Source organism: Solanum dulcamara, chromosome 1 (assembly GCF_947179165.1).
Source record: "Solanum dulcamara chromosome 1, daSolDulc1.2, whole genome shotgun sequence".
Taxonomy (NCBI): Eukaryota; Viridiplantae; Streptophyta; class Magnoliopsida; order Solanales; family Solanaceae; genus Solanum; species Solanum dulcamara.
Window position 1 is genome coordinate 86,177,649 of NC_077237.1, and position 21,781 is coordinate 86,199,429.

General features: G+C 35.3%; 2 protein-coding genes across 4 annotated transcripts; both read right to left on the reverse strand.

The window, feature by feature from the left end:
* Window positions 1-7,908: 7,908 nt before the first annotated feature.
* Window positions 7,909-12,358, reverse strand: LOC129882669 (pentatricopeptide repeat-containing protein At2g03880, mitochondrial). Of its 3 annotated transcripts, none has more exons than XM_055957079.1 (4): window positions 9,881-12,358; window positions 9,599-9,764; window positions 8,748-8,861; window positions 7,909-8,627 (listed from the first exon to the last, which is right to left on the reverse strand). In XM_055957079.1, the coding sequence occupies exon 1, from the start codon at window positions 11,859-11,861 to the stop codon at window positions 9,897-9,899; it is 1,965 nt and encodes a 654-aa protein (XP_055813054.1). In that variant the 5' UTR covers window positions 11,862-12,358; the 3' UTR covers window positions 7,909-8,627; window positions 8,748-8,861; window positions 9,599-9,764; window positions 9,881-9,896. The 3 variants fall into 3 exon arrangements, with proteins under 3 accessions (XP_055813054.1, XP_055813062.1, XP_055813046.1); XM_055957087.1 differs by having other exon boundaries at window positions 7,909-8,300; window positions 8,544-8,861; XM_055957071.1 differs by having other exon boundaries at window positions 7,909-8,861.
* Window positions 12,359-13,293: 935 nt separating this feature from the next.
* On the reverse strand, window positions 13,294-17,268 carry LOC129882688 (cytosolic Fe-S cluster assembly factor NBP35). The gene is made up of 3 exons (XM_055957098.1): window positions 17,042-17,268; window positions 16,832-16,933; window positions 13,294-14,494 (listed from the first exon to the last, which is right to left on the reverse strand). Exons 1-3 carry the CDS (start codon window positions 17,076-17,078, stop codon window positions 13,572-13,574), a joined length of 1,062 nt encoding a protein of 353 aa, XP_055813073.1. The 5' UTR covers window positions 17,079-17,268; the 3' UTR covers window positions 13,294-13,571.
* Between the last annotated feature and the right edge of the window lie 4,513 nt (window positions 17,269-21,781).

Below are 21,781 nucleotides of genomic sequence, written 5' to 3' on the forward strand. Positions count from 1 at the left end.
CCGATTGGTAAAACCCTGTACCTGGATGCAGCATCTCTTAAAAAAACTAGAGGCAGTGTTGCAAAAGTAAGGATGCAAATGGATATCACCAAGGAAAGGCCTCAACATGTATGGTTAGGAATTGATGAAGAGGATCACAATAAAGGCAAATGGCAAGCTATACAATATGAAGGTTTACCTGAATACTGTTCTTACTGTAAGCATCAAGGACATACTATGACAAGATGTAATGTCAAGAAGAGAGATGAAGAAAGGAAAGAAGCTGAAGAAGCAAGGAATAATAAAACCAGGAAAGAAGATGACAACCAGGTATGTCCCTTAACCACTGTACAAATGCCTGAGAATAATATATCTTTAACTAATGCAGGTACAAAAGAAAATCAAGCTGGGAGACAGAGACAACACCAAAATAGGAACAAAAACAAGGAGGAACAACAAGAATGGCAAATTCAGAAAAAACCGAGACAGAAGGAACAACAAAAGAATGTTCAATCAAAGCAGAATCTAGCAAAGCAAACAGGTATTGACTTATCTCTCCCATCCCCCCAAGTCCCCATTAATGGCTTAGATACGGATGCAAATGACACAATGGATGACGACTGCAACAAAAAAAAAGGAAGGATTCAGGTATTGACTTATCTCTCCCACACCCCCAAGTCCCCATTAATGATTTAGATGCTAACACAAATGACACACTGGATGATGACTGCAATACGACAAAAAGAAAGGATTCAGGTATTGACTTTTCTCTCCCACACCCCCAAGTCCCGATTATTGGTTTAAATGCAGACACAAATGATACACTTGAGGATGACTGCAATATTACAAAAATGAAGGAGCCAGGTATTGACTTATCTCTCCCACAGCCTCATGGCTCCCCCAATAATTTTATTGTTGTGAATGATGTAGCTGTTATAGTTTATGGAGGTGAGGATGGGGGAATACAGGAGGAACCCACTAACTTGCTGGAAGGGGTTACCAGAGGGAGGGAAAGTAATTTGGTTGACCATAGGAAAGACATTAGAGCTCCTGCTACCACAGAGGTAACTACTACAACTGTAACCAGAAAGGAGAGGTACAATGAATACTCACAACAAGAAGAGGACTGCTACACAATGGATAAGGAACCTCCGGATCCGAAAAGGCAAAATGAGAGTCCTCAGGCGTTTAACAACAAGTCTACATTAGCACTTAGTAAGAAGAAAAGGGATGCGTTGAAGAAGAAAATTATTAAAGAAATGCAATCAGGACAACAGAGCTTACATGATGTACTGGTGGTGGAACATGCAGGCATCCATGTGACAGCTTTGCAAATTCAGGAACCGAATAATGGAAAATGTGCCCTTAACAAGGAAATTACTCCACAAGAACTAACAGATGAATACAGAGTCACACATTCTGAGGATGAGGAAGACCCTGACCAATATGATGAGGTTCAAAAAGAAGAGGAGGAAAGGAGGGCTCTTTCTACCAAGGGTCAGCAAGAAAATAGGAAAAAGAAGCAACAAGATAACACAACAAGTTCTGATAATGCTATTTGCAAAAGTGGCATCAAAACAAGGTACAAATCAAATAAGTCTCAATGATTAATACCCTATGTTGGAATGCAAGGAGTATTGATACTCAGGGTTCACTAGATAGACTTCAAAAACTCAAAGACTATCACAAAATATCTATGATGGCAATTCTTGAACCATTCTCAAACCAATCACACCTCAATTCACATAAAATTCAGCTTAATATGGACAGTGCTATTCATAATTCCAACAACAAAATTTGGCTCTTTTGGAATAAAGATGTAGCATGCTCCATTATAGATCAGGATGAGCAGCAGATTACCTGTGAGATCAAACATGTTACATGGCATATTACCTATCTCACAACCTTTGTTTATGCTAAATGTAAAGATCATTTGAGAAGAGATCTTTGGGATAAACTACTGCTATATTCCAGTGTAGGCAAACCATGGTGTACAATAGGGGATTTTAATGTAATCACTGGCATTGAAGAGAAGCTGGGGGGCATACCCTACAACATGAACAAAAGTTTTGAATTCATAAGTACTATTGAAGCTTGTGGACTCATAGACTTGGGTTTTCATGGTGCAAAGTATACATGGTGTAACAACAGAGATAATGATGCCAGGATTTGGAAGAGACTAGATAGAGCTATGGTAAATGACAAGTGGTTAGACATGATGCCCATGACTACTATTACTCATTTAGCTTCCACTGGATCAGACCATTGCCCTTTATTCATGGAGTGTGCAGAGAGACAGAACAGTGCCCCTAAGTATTTTAAGTTTCTACACTGCTGGGTTGATAATGATAGCTTCCTCGATGTAGTGAAAACGTGCTGGGGAAAACCTGCCGCAGGAAATCCTATGAGAAGATTTCAGGAAAAAATGAAAAGAGTGCGAAGCACTCTGAGTAAGTGGTCAAGACAAGAATATGGTGATATTTTCTCTTCCATCACTGATTTTGAGACAAAAGTTAGAGAGGCTGAGGATGCAATAATTAGTGATAACTCCGAAGATAATAGAACCAAGTTGAACTTGATCAATGCCAAATACATCAGGTATCTGAAGATAGAGCAATCCATCCTCAAACAAAAAACTCAACTACAATGGTTTAAGGAAGGGGATGCCAACTCCAATTACTTCCATGCTATCATTAGAGGGAGAAGGAGAAGACTGTATATTCACAAAATTGAGGATGATCAGGGTAATAGTATCCAGGGAAATGAGGAAATTGCCAAGGCTGCATGTCATTACTTTGAAAAGATATTTACTACAGACAACAAGAAAATCAAGGAAGATTTCCTTAAGTACATACCTAGAAAGGTCAGTGACAATCAAAACCACATGTTGCAAAAGGTACCTACTAAAGAGGAGTTACAGAAAGTGATTTTCTCTATGAATGGTACTTCTGCTGCAGGTCCTGATGGGATGAGTGGCAAGTTTTTCCAGGTATGCTGGGACATTATCAGTGAGGACCTTTTGGAGCTGATTCTGTTTTTCTTTAATGGCCATGACATCCCAAAATACGTCTCCCATGCATGTCTGGTTCTACTCCCAAAAGTTGAACATCCTAATAGACTATCTGAATTCAGACCTATATCTCTCAGCAATTTTAGTAGCAAAATAATATCCAAACTCCTTAGTAGCAGACTGGCTCCCATCCTTCCACATCTTATTTCTGATAATCAGTCTGGATTTGTCCAAGGAAGGAGCATATCTGAGAACATTATGCTGGCTCAAGAAATTATGCATAACATAAACAAACCCAAAATTGGAGATAATGTGGTTATTAAACTTGACATGGCCAAGGCTTATGATAGAGTCTCATGGTCCTTTATCTGTCTTGTCATGAGAAAGATGGGATTTGGGGAAACCTTCATAAACATGGTATGGAGAATAATGTCTAACAATTGGTACTCTGTCATCATAAATGGCAGCAGGCATGGTTTTTTCCACTCAACAAGAGGTCTCAAACAGGGAGACCCACTCTCTCCTGCTCTCTTTGTTCTTGGTGCAGAAGTACTGACCAGAATGTTAAACAACCTTCATCAGCACTATCTATACACTGGTTTTAAAATGGAGAAAAAGGGTCCTCAAATTAACCACTTGAGTTTTGCAGATGACATTATTATCTTCACCTCAACTTCCAAGTATTCCCTTCAACTCATCATGAAGACTCTTCAGATGTATGAAGGCATTTCTGGGCAGCTTATTAATAAGGACAAAAGCCAAATCTTAATCCCTACCAATACCCCTGATGATATAATGGATAGAGTAGTGAACATCACTGGTTATAAATGCACTCATGGGCCTATGATATACTTGGGATGTCCATTGTATATAGGAAGACAAAGGGTCATATATTTCACTGGTATAGTTTCAAAAGTGATTGCTAAAATTCAAGGGTGGCAGACAAAGATGCTAAGCTATGGGGGGAGAGCCACTTTGATCAAATCAGTGCTTCAATCACTTCCTATACATCTGTTATCTGCCATAACCCCTACCAGAACCACTTTGAAACAAATAAAATGCCTTATTGCTGACTTCTTCTGGGGTTGGGATAAGGAGAAAAGGAAGTACCATTGGGCCTCTTGGGAAACCCTTAGCTTACCATATGAGGAGGGAGGTATTGGTGTAAAAAACTTGGAAGATATATGTCTGGCAATGCAATACAAACATTGGTGGTTGTTCAGAACTAAGAGATCTTTATGGGGGGATTTCTTGAGAGCTAAATACTGCCAAAGAGCTCACCCTGTCACAAAAAAGTGGCACACAGGTCAATCTCTCATGTGGAAGAACATGATGAAGAACAAAGGTGACATAGAACCTCACATTAAGTGGACCTTATGTTCAGGGAACTGCAGTTTCTGGTGGGATGATTGGTTGGGTATTGGCCCTCTAGCCAATCACTATGAATATATTCCAAGATTCAATAACTCCACTGTCTCCATGTTCTTGACAATTGGAAAATGGAATGAAGAGAAAATCAGGCAACAGGCCCCTCAACACATGATACACACAATTCTCAATACTAAAATCATGTACCAACAAAACACATTAGATCAAGCTCAATGGAAGCTGCAATCACATGGTAATTTCACTTGTAAATCAGCTTGGGAAAATGTGAGAAAGAAAAAAAACAACACATTGATAGATAGGATGACATGGCATACTAACATCCCTTTCAAGGCTTCATTCTTGCTTTGGAGAGCATTGAGACACAAACTGCCAACCAATGATAAACTGATTTCTTTTGGGAGAGAAACTGCAGAGTGCTCATGCTGCTACAGGCCTGGTTTGGACAACATAGATCACATATTTGTCTCTGGAAGCTTTGCTAAACACATCTGGACATATTTCTCCAACTGGGGGGGAATCAGGCAGGACCACAACTCCATTAGAGACATCTTGATGAGATGGTGGACCTACAAACCAAACAATGCTGTACATAAACTCATGTTGCAAGCCCTCCCTATATTTATTTGCTGGAATGTCTGGAAGAACAGGTGTGCAAGTAAATATGGAGGAAAGAAATCTAGTACTACTAGGGTGAAGTTCAATATAATCAAAGAAATATACAGGCTTATTACCACAGTTTTTCCATATATCCAATGGCCACCAGCTTGGAAAGATCTAATTATTTGGATAGAAAACTGTAAGCATGACATAAAAGTAACCCAGGTTAAATGGCTCAACCCCCCCCCTAACATAGTTAAACTTAACACTGATGGGAGTGCCATAGGCAACCCAGGAAAGATAGGAGCAGGAGGCATAGTAAGGGATCATAAGGGTAATTTGATATATGCTTTTGCCTCTCCTTTGGGAGTTGGAACAAATAATCAAGCGGAAGTGCAGGCAACCAGTGTTGGCATTAATTGGTGCATTCAACATGGTTATAATAGAGTAATATTGGAAGTAGATTCGGAACTTGTGATCAAGTGGCTGAATCTGGACATCAAACCACCCTGGAACATTCAAAACTACGTTAATGAACTCCAACAACTGGTCCAACTGCTAGAATACTTCCAATGCAAACATGTTTTTCGGGAAGCAAATTTTCCAGCTGATACATTATCTAAGTACAGCCATACACTTGATAATACACAACACTTCTACAACCTTCAACAACTTCCACAAGAAACCAAGGGCTACATAAAGCTAGACAAGATAGGAATGGCAAGCTTCAGGAGAAGAAGATTAAAAAGGATAAAACAACCTTCTTGAACATGTTTATCTTTAATTTTCCAACTTGGCTACGATTGGTGTTGCTGCAACTTTCCTTGGACCTACTTGGTACGACATGTCTAAAAAGAGCAAAGATGAAAAGAATTTCCCCAACCCATGCGAGATAGAAGGTTCGTATACTTGTTCTTGAATAGGACTAGTGTAGGTTACTTTTTTGTATTCTCGTGGAAGGGGAGAGTCTCCCTCATTTATGCTTTCTTAGTTGATTTGTACCGAGAGGAGTCCTCTCACAGGTTTAATGCTTTCTAGTTATAGTTAGTCTCTTTTTGTATCGGGGATGAGTTAGCCGACCTTAATAGATTAGCCGACTTATGAACCACCATAGGATCGGAGGTAAGGTTTATGTCCCCCTCCTTGTATTTTATTTTGATTATTTATGTTAAGGCTTGGGGGTGCTGCTCAACCCCTGACTGTGCACGAGAGGTGGGAGCCTCGTGTAGGGTCTGTTCCCAAAAAAAAAAAAAAAAAAAAAAAAAAAAACTACTTAAAAAAAAAAGGCTCAAATTAGCTACGAACTTTGCTAGCTATTTTGTTCGTAGCTAATGAAAATTTGTTGCAAATTCGTAGTTAAGTAGAATTAGTGACGATTTTTTGTTGTTTAGCTATAATAGGTATCTATCACTAAATTCAATTGTTTAAGTAGCATTTACGCCTCCTTATGAACCAAAAAACACAAAATTTTGATCAATATAAGCGAAAATTTAAATAATCAACCAACTGAATTACTAAAAAAAAAAATCGTGGACTAATACTAGTTTACCAAAATTTACAGAATTTTAGGAGTCCATTCTGACACGCCTGATTGTAAGCATGTCTTTTCTTGGATTATTGAAAAGATTCCCACTTCTTTGGTAAATAATGTTGGGCTAAAATAGTACTAAAATATGTTTATTATGGTGTGGTATTTTTTGGAGAAAATTATAAGAATGTGCAATTTAAGATACATATTAACAGCATATACACATACTTTTTTTTATTTATAAAACTAAGTTTTTACTTACATACATAATAATAAATTAATTATTTTAAATTTTATTTATATATTTTATTATGAGCAGTTTTTTGTTCCTTATTATTGATTATGTCCCGATTTTTAAGGAATTGATAATTATTGATTTTTGGCTTCTCAATCAAAAATATAGTTTTATACGTTTCTCTCTCTTTAATTGAATATACAATAATATCAACAAATGAATATATCCCTCAATCAAATCTTTTACCTTGTTATTTTCTCTCTCTACGCAATAAAATCAATATTGCCGTATTTATCTCCATTTAATCATATCTTTTACCAATAGTATGATCACCAAAGCTCGTTTGTTTTGGTTTTTTGTGTATATATCTCTAAAGTTATGAGTAAAAATAGTAAACCGACTTTAGACGAACAAAGACACTAAGTCGAGTTCCTAGTCATTACTTTGTTATATCCATAATTATTTCACTAAATAATTGACTTTGATACTATTTATTCATCATATCAAACAATCTCTTAGTGTGTGCAAATATACCAATTATCTATACTAGTAATTATATATTAATTCCTACTTGTGTTTTATAACATCAAAGACAAGACATCGACCCTCGTGGGACTGATTTCAATTTCACAAATTTTACAGAATTTAGGAGTTTCATTTCTGACATGCCTGTCCTTTTTCAAAAAGATTCCTCTTCTTTTTTTGGTAAATATTTTAGTTCTTTCTTCCTGATCATTTCTATATGTAAAACGATAAGCCGTCTAAACTTTAATCTTTATTTCTTTTTTCATATTTTAAAAAGAAGGTAAGTCATTTTTTTTGCTTTTTTTACTAAGTGTAACGAATCGAAGTCGAAAACAGAAAGCTCCAAAGATGACACAAAAGCAAATCTTTTTACTATGAAACCCTTCTACAAGAGAATCAATTGTACTTCCCCTCTAAAATGACTCAATTATTAATGACTATACATAAGATCTTTAAACTAATAATAATAATGTATGCAATGAAATTCTCGCGCTAAAAAGTGATTCTGGAAAATGAAATTGATAAGACAACTCACTGACATCCACCCTTTGTTGTCTGGTATGGACCTCTTTGGTTTTTTAGACATGGAGCATTTCATTGGCCTGGTCAATCAATAAATTATTGGTTTTGTATGAATTGTCCCTATTTTGGGGTAGTAAAGAATTGTGAACCACTGTTCTATCAATTATGATTAGTTCAAAATATATGTTTTTCTAAAAATAAAATTTGCCAACAATAATAATTTTTGTAACAAGAATCCATTACATTACTAATCTGGCAAACCACATTTCAAGTAATAATTCTAGATTCTCCAATTAATAATTGGTTACCAAATAGTACCAATCATGGCCATCTAGATTAGATTTAACATCACTAGAGCAGCAATAATAAGATGTAATAATGATTCCGCCTCTCTACGCTTCTTCTGCTTTTCTTCACTTAAATACCAAGCTTTTGAGCCTCGTACAGAATTAGAATTTGTGACATGCGCCAAATCCACATATCATGAACTGTATTCTAACCGCTGAACCAAAGTTCTGGGAGCAACAATAAGTTGACGATAAGTTCATATATAATTGAATTAGTTCTAGATTGCATCAAGAACCTTCAGGCCAAATTTCTTGCGGAAACTATATCATCAAATCTGTAAGGAATACATGTTTGAGGGGTATACAAATGTACCATTTGTTCCAGTTGCTTGGAGGAATTGCACATTTAATATGGGGCATCAGCCACAAGAAATCAAGCTTTTCACAATGAACTTCATTCAAGGAACTTACTTAATTAGACCATTCTTGCGCCGCATTACAGCATCATCTGGGTTTTGTACCATGAAAATTGCATGTGTGACCCCTGACATTAGACTGAATATAGACAGCAGAAACAAACCGGATCAGTCTGGTAAATCTCCTGCCTTTCTAGACCAAGCTAATTGCGGACTCTTGGGCCACAAATATCAATGTTAAGGAGCCGAAATGGATAACCTTAGCTGTCAATGCAAATGCCAGTTACATAGAAGATGTACTCTTATCGATCCTTTCCTGATAGATATAACCAGTTCAGTGTCAACGTTTGCCATTTCCAAAATCGCCCTAAATCTGCAAGGAAATCATAAGAAACAAACATGTGGAAAATGAGCACACAGTTGTCTATATAGACGAATCAAGCCTATAACTCTTAACCCACATATAAATTAAATCACACAGTATGTAAATGGACTGCTATAGGATTAAACCACATACATTTTAGCAAAGCATTTTTCCAAAAGAAATGTTTAACAACACGTTAATGGGGCATCCAATGAACCAAAATTATGTGTGACATAATTATGTTGCAGATAAAGAAACTGGAAGTAGATTGCATAATACCGGTCCTCAAAGTGTTGCAGCTGTGTAATTATCCAATATAAGTCTAGAATACCATCTTTTCATCCCACCTTTTGATAACCTTTAGAGTAAGCGGGCTGGTTTTTGAAGTCAAACAAATAATTCAAAGCGAATGGCAGTTAAGAAATCAGCTTTCCCAATTGTACATTCTTTTGTGTATAGATCAAGTTATTTAAAGGCTAGTGAAAGATAGGAATAAGAGAGGACCTGGATTAGGGCCATATAATGCAGTTGCACAAAGCTCTTGACTTGGACATCATGACAAGCATCAAATTTCTAGAAGATACTAAATAGGGGACCTAGGCAATCTGAAATAGGAGGAGGATCTTTTTCGACAATTTTTGGAAATTGAATAGGGATGAAAATCTTCAAAAGATCACATAGGCCTGAACAGTCCAACTAATAGATGCATTTGTTTTAACTTGGGAGTTCTGCCAGCAGCCGTTTACCTTCAGGGATGTCTTCAAGAATTCGAATTGCCAACGTCGAAATTCATAGCTGCCAATGCAAACACAAGTTGAGCAGAGAGTGCACTCTTATGAACCCAATGGTTGCTGCATGAAACCAGTACTTTGTGCTTCATCATTACCGCTATTTCTGCAAATGTCACTAAATCTGCCAGAAAAACATATAAAACATGGGAGGAAGTGAGTATGATGTGTTTAATGTAGATAGTGAAGTTTATAAGCCTTATCAAAAGCATATTAACTAGGTAGCTTATCATACTCAACTGTAATCCATTCCCTACTACCAATAATCTCCGCAAGAACAAATACCATCCTGAAAATGATGGTACCGGATTGGATCTCTTATGACAATGCTTCGATGCTCTATCTGGGCCAAAAGTTTGGCAAATAAATGACAATCTCCACAGATCCTGAGATTTTTCCTGATTCTAATGGTCTTCTCTCTAGACAGGCTCATTACACCAAAGACAACAGCTATTTTCTCACTGTGGTACAGAAGTGAGTCTTCCATCTGTTCATCTTCAAGATCTTGCAAGACAAAGTTTGTGTCTGGAACATATCCCACCTCCTTTAATCTCCAAATAATCTCATTTAGCTCTTTGTTAATTTCCTCTTTTTGTGGATGCGAGCTGTCTCCCATTATAAAAGCATGGATTTGTTTGTTTACTTCAATCCAGCTGCACCCCGGTTCCTTCTTCACTCCTCTTTCCTTCATGGAATTTCTCAAGTCCATAACGTCTTCCCATTTTTGAGTTCGTGCATATATGTTAGATAGTAATATGTAAGTTCCCGCATCACTTGGATCCAGCTTTATAATTTGTTTGGCAGCATACTCAGCTAAATCCATGTTACGATGTACTCTGCAGGCACCAAGCAATGTTCTCCATGTCACTGCATCTGGTTCACATTCCATTTTATGGATTAGTTTCACCGCTTCATCTAGCTTTCCAGATCTTCCAAGAAGATCAATCATGCAGCCGTAGTGTTCTCTTCCTGGATCAATACCAAAGAGCTTCTTCATTGAGTGGAAGTAATATTGTCCATCTTCTACCAGTCCTGCATGGCTGCAAGCAAATAAAACTCCAAGAACAGTGATGTAGTTTGGTCTGATCCCTGATACTTTCATCTCCTTGAACAATTCCAGTGCTTTTCTGCTGAAACCATTTTGGGCGTAGCCTATAATCATGGTGCTCCAGGAGATTACATCCTTCTCTAACATCTGAGTAAATATTAGGTGGGCATCTTCCAAATTGCCACACTTGCAATACATGTCCAAAAGTGCATTCTCGAGGATTAGGTCCTGCTTGAACTTGAGTACATGAACATGGACTTGCCTTCCCACTTCTAATAGTGCCAAACTAGTACAAGCTCTAAGAGCACTTGTCAAGGTCGACTGATCAGCTGAGAATCCAGCTCTCTTCATTCTTTTAAAGAGAGTCAAAGCTTCATCCCCATCACTATTTTGAGCAAATCCACCAATAATGGAATTCCAGACGACAAGATCCCCAGTCACCATCTCATTAAAGGTGCACATTGCACACTCTAGTTGACCCATTTTGGAGTAAACGTCAATAAGAGCACTTCGGACAAATACATCAGACTCCAGACCAACTTTAAGTATGCTGCAGTGGAGCTGCCTAAGATTGGAAAGATCATCACAAGCTCTCAGAACAGAGGAATACGTAAACATATTAGGTCTCACCCCATCTCTCATCATGAAGATCAAAAACTCCAAAGCCTTGTTATTGATCTTAGCACTAGAGTAGGCAGCTATCATGGTAGTCCAGGAGACAACATTTCTGTCAGACATTTGATCAAACAAAGCTTGCGCTTCATCCAACATGTTAAACTTCACATACATGTTCATAAGCATGTTAACAAGGAACGTCTTAGGCTCATAACCATTGGAGAACACATGTTGATGGACCTGTTTACCTTGTTCCACCGCACCACGAGCCAAGCAACACTTAATGAGTTCAGAGTAGGTGACAGCATCAGCCCATATCTTGTGAATTTGCAAGGCATTCAATGAGTTCATGGCCCTGGGAAGATCCCTTGCATAGCAGTAAGTAGTGAACTCATCGAGCAAATCACTAGATTTGTTTGGTACTCTTTCATTCTGACACTGGATTGCTGCACCAGAGCAACAACGCAGATGTTGAAGCAGAAGTAGTGACGATGGACCAGAAAAAACTAACCTGCTTACTGGTATGACGTTTACTTTGAATCTCAGTACAGATTTCATCTAATTTTATGCTGTAGGACTGTAAACTAAATCATTTCAGTAGCGACAATAGTAATAAATGTAAAGAATTGCAATTAGCAGCTCCTTATTCTCTTTGTACATTCCAAATGGATAAAGAACAGATTTTTTTCAGCAGTTCATATAAGTGCAATAAATTCTCCAAGTTTAGATTTTTTCCCCCTTCTGTGAGATTTAAATTTACCCCTCTGACAATCAACTTATGTTTAACCTTATTCAATATAAAGAAAGGCAAATTTGCAAAAGCAATTTTCTCTGGAGAATATAATCAAACAGGTTGTAGGCATAGCAGAGATTAACAAATCATAAAAAAGAAAATTGTCCTCATACTTCACAGAAATGAGAGAGTGACACACAGATTCAGTGTAAACAATTTCAAGAATTTGTGTGTTGAAACTAAGAATGTTGTCTGACTTCAAGCAGTCTCCAGCTGCCGCTATTTGGAGATATTGAGGAACGGCTTTTGGACAATGAACATAAATCATGTATTAGTAACTTGTGAAAATGTCAGCAATGGTCCGTCATGTTTTGAATATGTTTAAACTAATCCCTTAATTATACTCATGAGCGGTTTGGTCCGTTTAAGTTTATCATGATTTAACACTTTGGTCTCCGTCAATTTTATTTTTTTACCTTCTATTCAAGAAGCTTAATTAGTTGAAGAGCGGCTTTGCTAATAGTTTGTGGTAATTGAGATAGATAATCAGCTAGTTCATTAAGATCTTGAAGAAAATATTTATGATTGTAAAATACTGATGAAGGTTTTTCAATTGGTATTTCAATTAGAAAAATCAGCGAATTTTGATGGAATGAAGCTTGTCTCACTATCTTTTATTTTTGATGTACTCATTTTTTTATTTGAGTAATAATTGAGAAGACACTTCTTCAAAAGAAAAAAAATCAAAATTTGTTAAATATTGACAAAGACGACAAATTTAAAGAAGCAAAATTAGTTAAAAGACAAATATATTTAAATAATTATTTTAATGAGTTATGATGGAACAAACCATGCTATCTTCTTTTTTAGTGAAATTATGAAAACAACGGCAACAATAATATACTCAGTAAAATTTTACAAATATAATTTAGAAAGGATAAAACGTACATAGTCTTTTCGAAAAACTATTTTCGAAAGACCTCAACTCAGGTGCAACAAATTCCAGCATAGGTATATATGAAAATCTACCAAAAATCTAATGAGCGCAAGAAGATAGCAACCTTGTTCTTGGGTAACATAAGACCTCTTCAATACAAGATTTTTAAATAATATTAATGACTAGACCAACTTGCACACAACAACTTATCGACCAAGTATTGTTACCTTTCACCAACACAAATGTTCCCAAGAGTAACTGCACAATAACCAGTAACCATCACATAACACTACTAAAAGCATAACCCATCAAAGCACCTGTTGGAGTGGAAAAGAAAATTTCATAGCAGTCAACCTGAACTGATATCACAAAAGATTCGTATACCCGGAGGTGATAACATCATCCACATTATTCAGAGTCGATTTCACTGGGAGAAACGTGTCCGTTTTAACAAATCATTGTACAAAAATCAGTAGAAACTGTATAATACATCCATATCTAGAGTGATAAAAGCTCCCTTAGGAACAAAATGTTGGTCACAAGTACCTGGAACTTGATCAGAGAAAAGGTACAGAGAGGCTAAAAAGAGCAATAAATACTATGCTGCATTCTCTGTTAACATCATTTTCTGAGCCAACATCTTTTCTATAATCAACTTGAGCGCAGGGGCACTTGCCAGACATTTATCATCTGAAAAGCATGATCTTCCTTCTTCAGCTGCTTTACATAGTTGCGGATCCAGTGGTACTTTACCAAGAAAAGGGACACCCATATCGTTGCACATCTTTGCAGCACCTCCGCCACTGCTATCAAAAACTTCAGTACAAGCAATCAGGTTCAGCATCTCTGGGGCGTTTTCTCTGATATAAGACATGGCCCACTCGGTCATGTCTTTCTTCTCACCAGTCTCTGTGATTCTCATGAATTTGAATTCCGAGAGTGGCTGGGAAAGACCACTCATGTTCTCAACAACACCAAGAACCTCCACCCCAACTTTCTTGCAAAAACTAACTTCTTTCCTTACATCTATCAGAGATACCTGTTGTGGGGTTGTGACTATAACTGCACCATCTATTCCAGTTGCTTGGAGGAATTGAACGATTGAAATATGTTCATCTGACGTCCCAGGTGGAGCATCAACCACAAGAAAATCAAGCTCTCCCCAATAAACTTCTTTGAGGAATTGCTTAATTAGACCATTCTTGCGAGGCCCTCTCCATATGACAGCTTCATCGGGGTTAGGGAGCATGAAACCAATTGACATGACCCCAAGGTTAGACTCGACGTAAACAGGGGACCATCCAATATTACTCTGGTGAATTTCTTGTCCTTCGAGACCAAGCATCTTTGGGATGCTGGGGCCACAAATATCAATGTCAAGGAGACCCACTTGAAAATCCATAGCTGCCAATGCAAAAGCAAGTTGAGCGGAGAAAGTACTCTTTCCAACTCCACCTTTGCCAGATAAAACCAGTATTTTGTGCTTCACAGTTGCCATTCTTTCTACTATTGTAACCAAGTCTGTACGAAACCATAAATACAAAAACGTCGAAAGTGAGCGCCAAGTGTATAAATTGATAAATAAAATTGCTATAACACGACAAAAAAATGGCAGGTAAATTTTTTGAAGCATTTGGGAAAAGCAACAGCTGGAATATACAGCATGTACTGGACCATCAGTGATGTCCCAACTTGGTAATTATACAATCTAGTTAGAATTACACTATCGACTACTTTATTATTTCAATTTTCAAGAACCTAAGGAGTTAGCAAACTAGCTCTCAGTATCAAACAAATTATCCATTAGAAAGTGCAGTCTACAATTCCCAAAATTTCCTTTGCCAGTTGCCACTAGCTGCAATACACATATACAAGAAAAAGCTACATGAATTGCACCATATCTACACGAAATCATCAAATAAAAAATATTATCATAAAATCAAATTAAGGTACTAAAACAATAATTTTATAATTAGAAACGGCAACATCCAACAGAAGATAGATGACTCTGCCTGAGAAGTGCTTAATTTCATTTGGGCAATCTAGAGTGTGAATGTAAAGCACATTTGTTTGTGGTGAAGATGATCCTCACTTTCTCTTTTTTGGATTAACAAAACCGAGTCATGGCAGGGCAGTATAATTTTTTTGTTGCTCATTCTCCATCAAAGATTCTTGAGAAAAATAGAAAAAAATAAACTTCCTTTAACTTCTTAAGTTGGCTACTTGCTGCACAGAGTGTAAACTACCATCCTAGGAATCATAGCAAAACATGCACTTTGAAGCTCTGTATACCGCTTTGTTTCTGTTTGCATATGATATGCCAAGTTTATGTCTTTCCATGAACTTTCTATTATAAGTTCTTTCCTTTCTTGTACTCATTCCCAAGTTAATGGTTTAAATTTTTGAACACATTCCTGAGTTAATGATTTCGTTAAGATCCATAAAACGAATTTAAGCTTCCATCCTTTGTGACTTTTAGGTACTTTATGAGCATGATTATAGCCAAAGACACCAAGAAAACATGATGACATAAATACCAAACATGAACAGAAATTACTGAGAAAAACTTTAGTTTTCCAAACAGCAAGCTCCCAACAGTGACGTATCTTCATTCTTATCTTAACCTCTCTTTTTTTGATAGGTCATTCTTATCTTGTACTTCAGCAACAAGAGCACTCCAACCGCTACTAGTGCTTCATATATAATGAAATTGCCAATAGTTACAAAATAGTCCCTCCATTGTGTTTCATTAACTTAGTTTAAGTTCCCTGAATATTAAAAAGAAAGTAATACTATTAAGCAATTCTAATGAGTATATTCCCTATTCTAAAAGTCAGAAGCTTTTGTCATTTTCATAATGTCAACCTAATTGGGACATAGGGATTTTTTTTCTCATCATTTGAAACAAACATATTGACATTAACAGGTGAACGTGTTTTGCTTTCTCAGAAATTGTGCAGCATAGGTCATCATTGTGACATTATACAACTTGAGGGTATATTAATATATATCATCAAAAACTATACAGTAAGCCAAAAAGAGAGAACTGCTGAGAAAATATTAATCCTCCTAAAGAAATTCTGTTGACTGCCCCATGGAGAGTGAAAATCTGAACTCAAAACCCAATTGCCATCATTATGTAATGACTTCATCACTTGATCAGTGACGGCATCAAAAGGACAACAATGAGCAAGCCACCGTTACTTAAAAATAAATGCTAAAATAGGAACGTGATAGTATCCAAGGGTATGAACCTATAATGACGACCACTGGAGACTAGGGTTGGAATTCCCCAGAAGGAAAAAAGCTAGGTGTTACACTCTCTCTCTTGACAACCGCAGTGTCTGGGTCAGCTTGCGTGCACCTCAGCTAATTCCACAGGATACCTATCACCTCCACTAAAGATAGTATCTTTCTCTCTCTTTTGATAACCTTAGTGTCTGGGTCAGCTTGGTGTCTGGGTCAGCTTGGACGCCGCCTAAACTAATTGCACAGGATACCTACCACCTCCACTAAAGCTAGTAAATATAGGAAGATGGGATTTGAACATGACACCTCATGAGACTCAACTCACTTCATAACAACACCTCAATTCCAAACAAGTTGGGAAGGGGAGGTGGTTTTTTTCTCAACAATTACTACGCCTCAATCCAAACAAGTTGGGGAGGTGATTTCTTCTCATCTGCCTAGACCTTAGCACCCCGGAATTACTCAAGAACATATAATATTTTGGGAGGATACAAAATAACATCCTACTGTCACAAAGTTGACACCCAATATCTCAAAGATAAGAAAAACAAGCTCAAAATAGTATCATTGCAGAATCAAATTATGCAAGAAAACAAGCAAAACAGTGACCTGGGTCGGGTCCTTTAGGAGCAGTAGCACAAATTTCTTGATTTGGACATCCTTGGCAAGCATCAGATTTTCCTGCTGTTTCAGATTGTGTACCTGGGCAATCTGAAAAAAAAAATAAAAAAATTAGGGAAACAAAAAAGATTCTATAAACAATGAAATCAAAGAAGAAAGATGCAAACTTTAAGGTTAAAATCAAGAATATATACATACGTTCAGGAGCATTCTCTGGGATTTCACCGTTTTCCATCTTCTTCCCCTTAGCAACAGAACAAGAAGCTCTAATACAGCACCCAAAAATAAAAATCTAAACTTTAATCACTGCTTAATCAGCCTAGAGGTTTTTTGGACTTTATGCAACTTACTAGGTTTTGGTGCCGCCTTTGAGGTTCACAGAAATAGCTGTAAATTTGTCTATTAGGGCTATGGATTTTAATCACGTAAAAAAGTGGGATAAGAAAATAAGCTTTTTATGCCGACTTTGACTTTTATTTTTTTAGTACTTATTATAACTATTTCATTTATGTCTATTTATATACGCAATTTCATAAATAAGTTTGCAATCAAATAAATAGTTAACGAAGATAGTTCAAGCAGCTTATAAGTAGTTAAAAGGTATATCAATGCATCGTGGATAACGTGTCATGCATGATACATCGTGAACTTCTTCTTTTTTGGTTTAAAATTAAATAGTATATTAATCACTCTCTATACATATTTCGGATATATTTATTTTATAGTCTTTCTTTCATAATACTTGTTTCAAATAACCTTTCAATTGAAAATTGATTAAATATATTAAATACCGTATATTTTATTGTCCTCATTTCATAATACTTGTTTCAAATAACCTTTCAATTAGTTTTAGTGTGTGTACATGAATTATATTAAGACAGATATTATTATAAATATAAATATAAATTTAGGTGAGAAAGATAGATATTTGAAATTAACATAACTTTTGTTTTGTTTTTTATTTCACGTGATTCGTCTAGTTGGCCCTTTTTTCTTTGGTTCCCCTCTATTTGAAGAAAAAAAATTATACTTTTCCTTTTCGTTTGCATTTTCCATCAATACATTGTTCTTAAAGGAATGTCAAATTTTGAAATTGAATTTTCTTTTTTGAAACTGTTGTTATGGTAATGTCAAATTCAATGTTTAAAATAAATTAGTGAATTTGCTAAACTTTTTTACATTGTATAAACTTCATCATTTCAATGACCCAAATTGTTCAAGTAGATACTATTATCAAAGCTTTGGTGGCATATTTCTGACTTTGAACATGAAATGATAGTTTCAAAAGAGTTCAACTGCATCTGCATATCCACTCAGTTAGCATTACAAAGAAAAACGCAATCGTAGATTCCTAAGATAAGCACTACTACCTCCCACCGGTATAAATATCAGATAACAATTTCAACAGATTAAAAAAAAGAAAATCTGATATCTCCGCCTCAACCCACTAATATAAATATCAAATAACAACTTCAACAGATTAAAAAAAGAAATAATCTGATATTTCCGTCTCAACTCACTTCGTTGACCACCGAGTAACGGCCCTTGGGTGGTAAACAAACTCTTCACATGAAAGAGTTGCTAGAATCATCCCATCTTAACAAGTATAGTGCCATGAGGTCTTAGGAGGGGGATGCACTAGGGGATGTATGGGGTGGCAAAATCAAATCCAACTCGCTCAATCCAATCTATTTAAATTTGAATTGGTTATTGACCCATCAATTCGCTAGCCCAACCCATTTCAACCCATAAAAAATTGAATTGATATGTAACTCAAATTGACTCAAAAAAAATCTTGTTAAAATATTTTTAAAAAACTTTTTTTAAAATTTGATATGTTATATGTAGCCATAATAAAGAAAAATAATTTTATAAAATACTAAAATAGTTTAAAAGAACAAATAAAACAATTAAACTTAGTAAAAATTGAATTGAATTAAATCTTAACCTGTTATATAACCCATTAACTAACTCATTTTGACCCAACACGGTTTGACCCAAACTAATTTGGGTTGAGTTGGATGTTGACCAAATTATTGTCTTAACCAATTATGACCGTCCAAACTTAACCAAATTGCCCAATTGCCACCCCTACATAGTGCAATAGGATAGAAACCCAAGAAAGACACTTATGACAATTCACAGCATTGAGAATTACTATAACCAAACTGCTTTCAAGAAAAACATTCATATGCCCTACTCCAAGAACAAACAACTGCTTGCGCTCTCAAAAGTAACTTCAGCAAGAAAATCTTAAAATCAAAAATTGTTTGATCTAACTCAAAAAAGTTGCAAGGACGCAATTTCATAAATAAGTTTGCAATCAAATAAATAGTTAACGAAGATAGTTCAAGCAGCTTATAAGTAGTTAAAAGGTATATCAATGCATCGTGGATAACGTGTCATGCATGATACATCGTGAACTTCTTCTTTTTTGGTTTAAAATTAAATAGTATATTAATCACTCTCTATACATATTTCGGATATATTTATTTTATAGTCTTTCTTTCATAATACTTGTTTCAAATAACCTTTCAATTGAAAATTGATTAAATATATTAAATACCGTATATTTTATTGTCCTCATTTCATAATACTTGTTTCAAATAACCTTTCAATTAGTTTTAGTGTGTGTACATGAATTATATTAAGACAGATATTATTATAAATATAAATATAAATTTAGGTGAGAAAGATAGATATTTGAAATTAACATAACTTTTGTTTTGTTTTTTATTTCACGTGATTCGTCTAGTTGGCCCTTTTTTCTTTGGTTCCCCTCTATTTGAAGAAAAAAAATTATACTTTTCCTTTTCGTTTGCATTTTCCATCAATACATTGTTCTTAAAGGAATGTCAAATTTTGAAATTGAATTTTCTTTTTTGAAACTGTTGTTATGGTAATGTCAAATTCAATGTTTAAAATAAATTAGTGAATTTGCTAAACTTTTTTACATTGTATAAACTTCATCATTTCAATGACCCAAATTGTTCAAGTAGATACTATTATCAAAGCTTTGGTGGCATATTTCTGACTTTGAACATGAAATGATAGTTTCAAAAGAGTTCAACTGCATCTGCATATCCACTCAGTTAGCATTACAAAGAAAAACGCAATCGTAGATTCCTAAGATAAGCACTACTACCTCCCACCGGTATAAATATCAGATAACAATTTCAACAGATTAAAAAAAAGAAAATCTGATATCTCCGCCTCAACCCACTAATATAAATATCAAATAACAACTTCAACAGATTAAAAAAAGAAATAATCTGATATTTCCGTCTCAACTCACTTCGTTGACCACCGAGTAACGGCCCTTGGGTGGTAAACAAACTCTTCACATGAAAGAGTTGCTAGAATCATCCCATCTTAACAAGTATAGTGCCATGAGGTCTTAGGAGGGGGATGCACTAGGGGATGTATGGGGTGGCAAAATCAAATCCAACTCGCTCAATCCAATCTATTTAAATTTGAATTGGTTATTGACCCATCAATTCGCTAGCCCAACCCATTTCAACCCATAAAAAATTGAATTGATATGTAACTCAAATTGACTCAAAAAAAATCTTGTTAAAATATTTTTAAAAAACTTTTTTTAAAATTTGATATGTTATATGTAGCCATAATAAAGAAAAATAATTTTATAAAATACTAAAATAGTTTAAAAGAACAAATAAAACAATTAAACTTAGTAAAAATTGAATTGAATTAAATCTTAACCTGTTATATAACCCATTAACTAACTCATTTTGACCCAACACGGTTTGACCCAAACTAATTTGGGTTGAGTTGGATGTTGACCAAATTATTGTCTTAACCAATTATGACCGTCCAAACTTAACCAAATTGCCCAATTGCCACCCCTACATAGTGCAATAGGATAGAAACCCAAGAAAGACACTTATGACAATTCACAGCATTGAGAATTACTATAACCAAACTGCTTTCAAGAAAAACATTCATATGCCCTACTCCAAGAACAAACAACTGCTTGCGCTCTCAAAAGTAACTTCAGCAAGAAAATCTTAAAATCAAAAATTGTTTGATCTAACTCAAAAAAGTTGCAAGGACGCAATTTCATAAATAAGTTTGCAATCAAATAAATAGTTAACGAAGATAGTTCAAGCAGCTTATAAGTAGTTAAAAGGTATATCAATGCATCGTGGATAACGTGTCATGCATGATACATCGTGAACTTCTTCTTTTTTGGTTTAAAATTAAATAGTATATTAATCACTCTCTATACATATTTCGGATATATTTATTTTATAGTCTTTCTTTCATAATACTTGTTTCAAATAACCTTTCAATTGAAAATTGATTAAATATATTAAATACCGTATATTTTATTGTCCTCATTTCATAATACTTGTTTCAAATAACCTTTCAATTAGTTTTAGTGTGTGTACATGAATTATATTAAGACAGATATTATTATAAATATAAATATAAATTTAGGTGAGAAAGATAGATATTTGAAATTAACATAACTTTTGTTTTGTTTTTTATTTCACGTGATTCGTCTAGTTGGCCCTTTTTTCTTTGGTTCCCCTCTATTTGAAGAAAAAAAATTATACTTTTCCTTTTCGTTTGCATTTTCCATCAATACATTGTTCTTAAAGGAATGTCAAATTTTGAAATTGAATTTTCTTTTTTGAAACTGTTGTTATGGTAATGTCAAATTCAATGTTTAAAATAAATTAGTGAATTTGCTAAACTTTTTTACATTGTATAAACTTCATCATTTCAATGACCCAAATTGTTCAAGTAGATACTATTATCAAAGCTTTGGTGGCATATTTCTGACTTTGAACATGAAATGATAGTTTCAAAAGAGTTCAACTGCATCTGCATATCCACTCAGTTAGCATTACAAAGAAAAACGCAATCGTAGATTCCTAAGATAAGCACTACTACCTCCCACCGGTATAAATA

What these genes read in the sequence shown, in the direction of transcription:
- LOC129882669 (XM_055957079.1), bottom strand. Translation starts at nt 11,861, where the DNA reads ATGAAATCTGTACTGAGATTCAAAGTAAACGTCATACCAGTAAGCAGG.
- LOC129882688 (XM_055957098.1), bottom strand. Translation starts at nt 17,078, where the DNA reads ATGGAAAACGGTGAAATCCCAGAGAATGCTCCTGAAC. An exon ending in CCCAGAGAATGCTCCTGAAC is followed by an intron (nt 16,934 to 17,041) that starts GTATGTATATAT and finishes TTTTTTTTTCAG; the next exon opens with ATTGCCCAGGTACACAATCT. An exon ending in TCCTAAAGGACCCGACCCAG is followed by an intron (nt 14,495 to 16,831) that starts GTCACTGTTTTG and finishes GGTTTCGTACAG; the next exon opens with ACTTGGTTACAATAGTAGAA.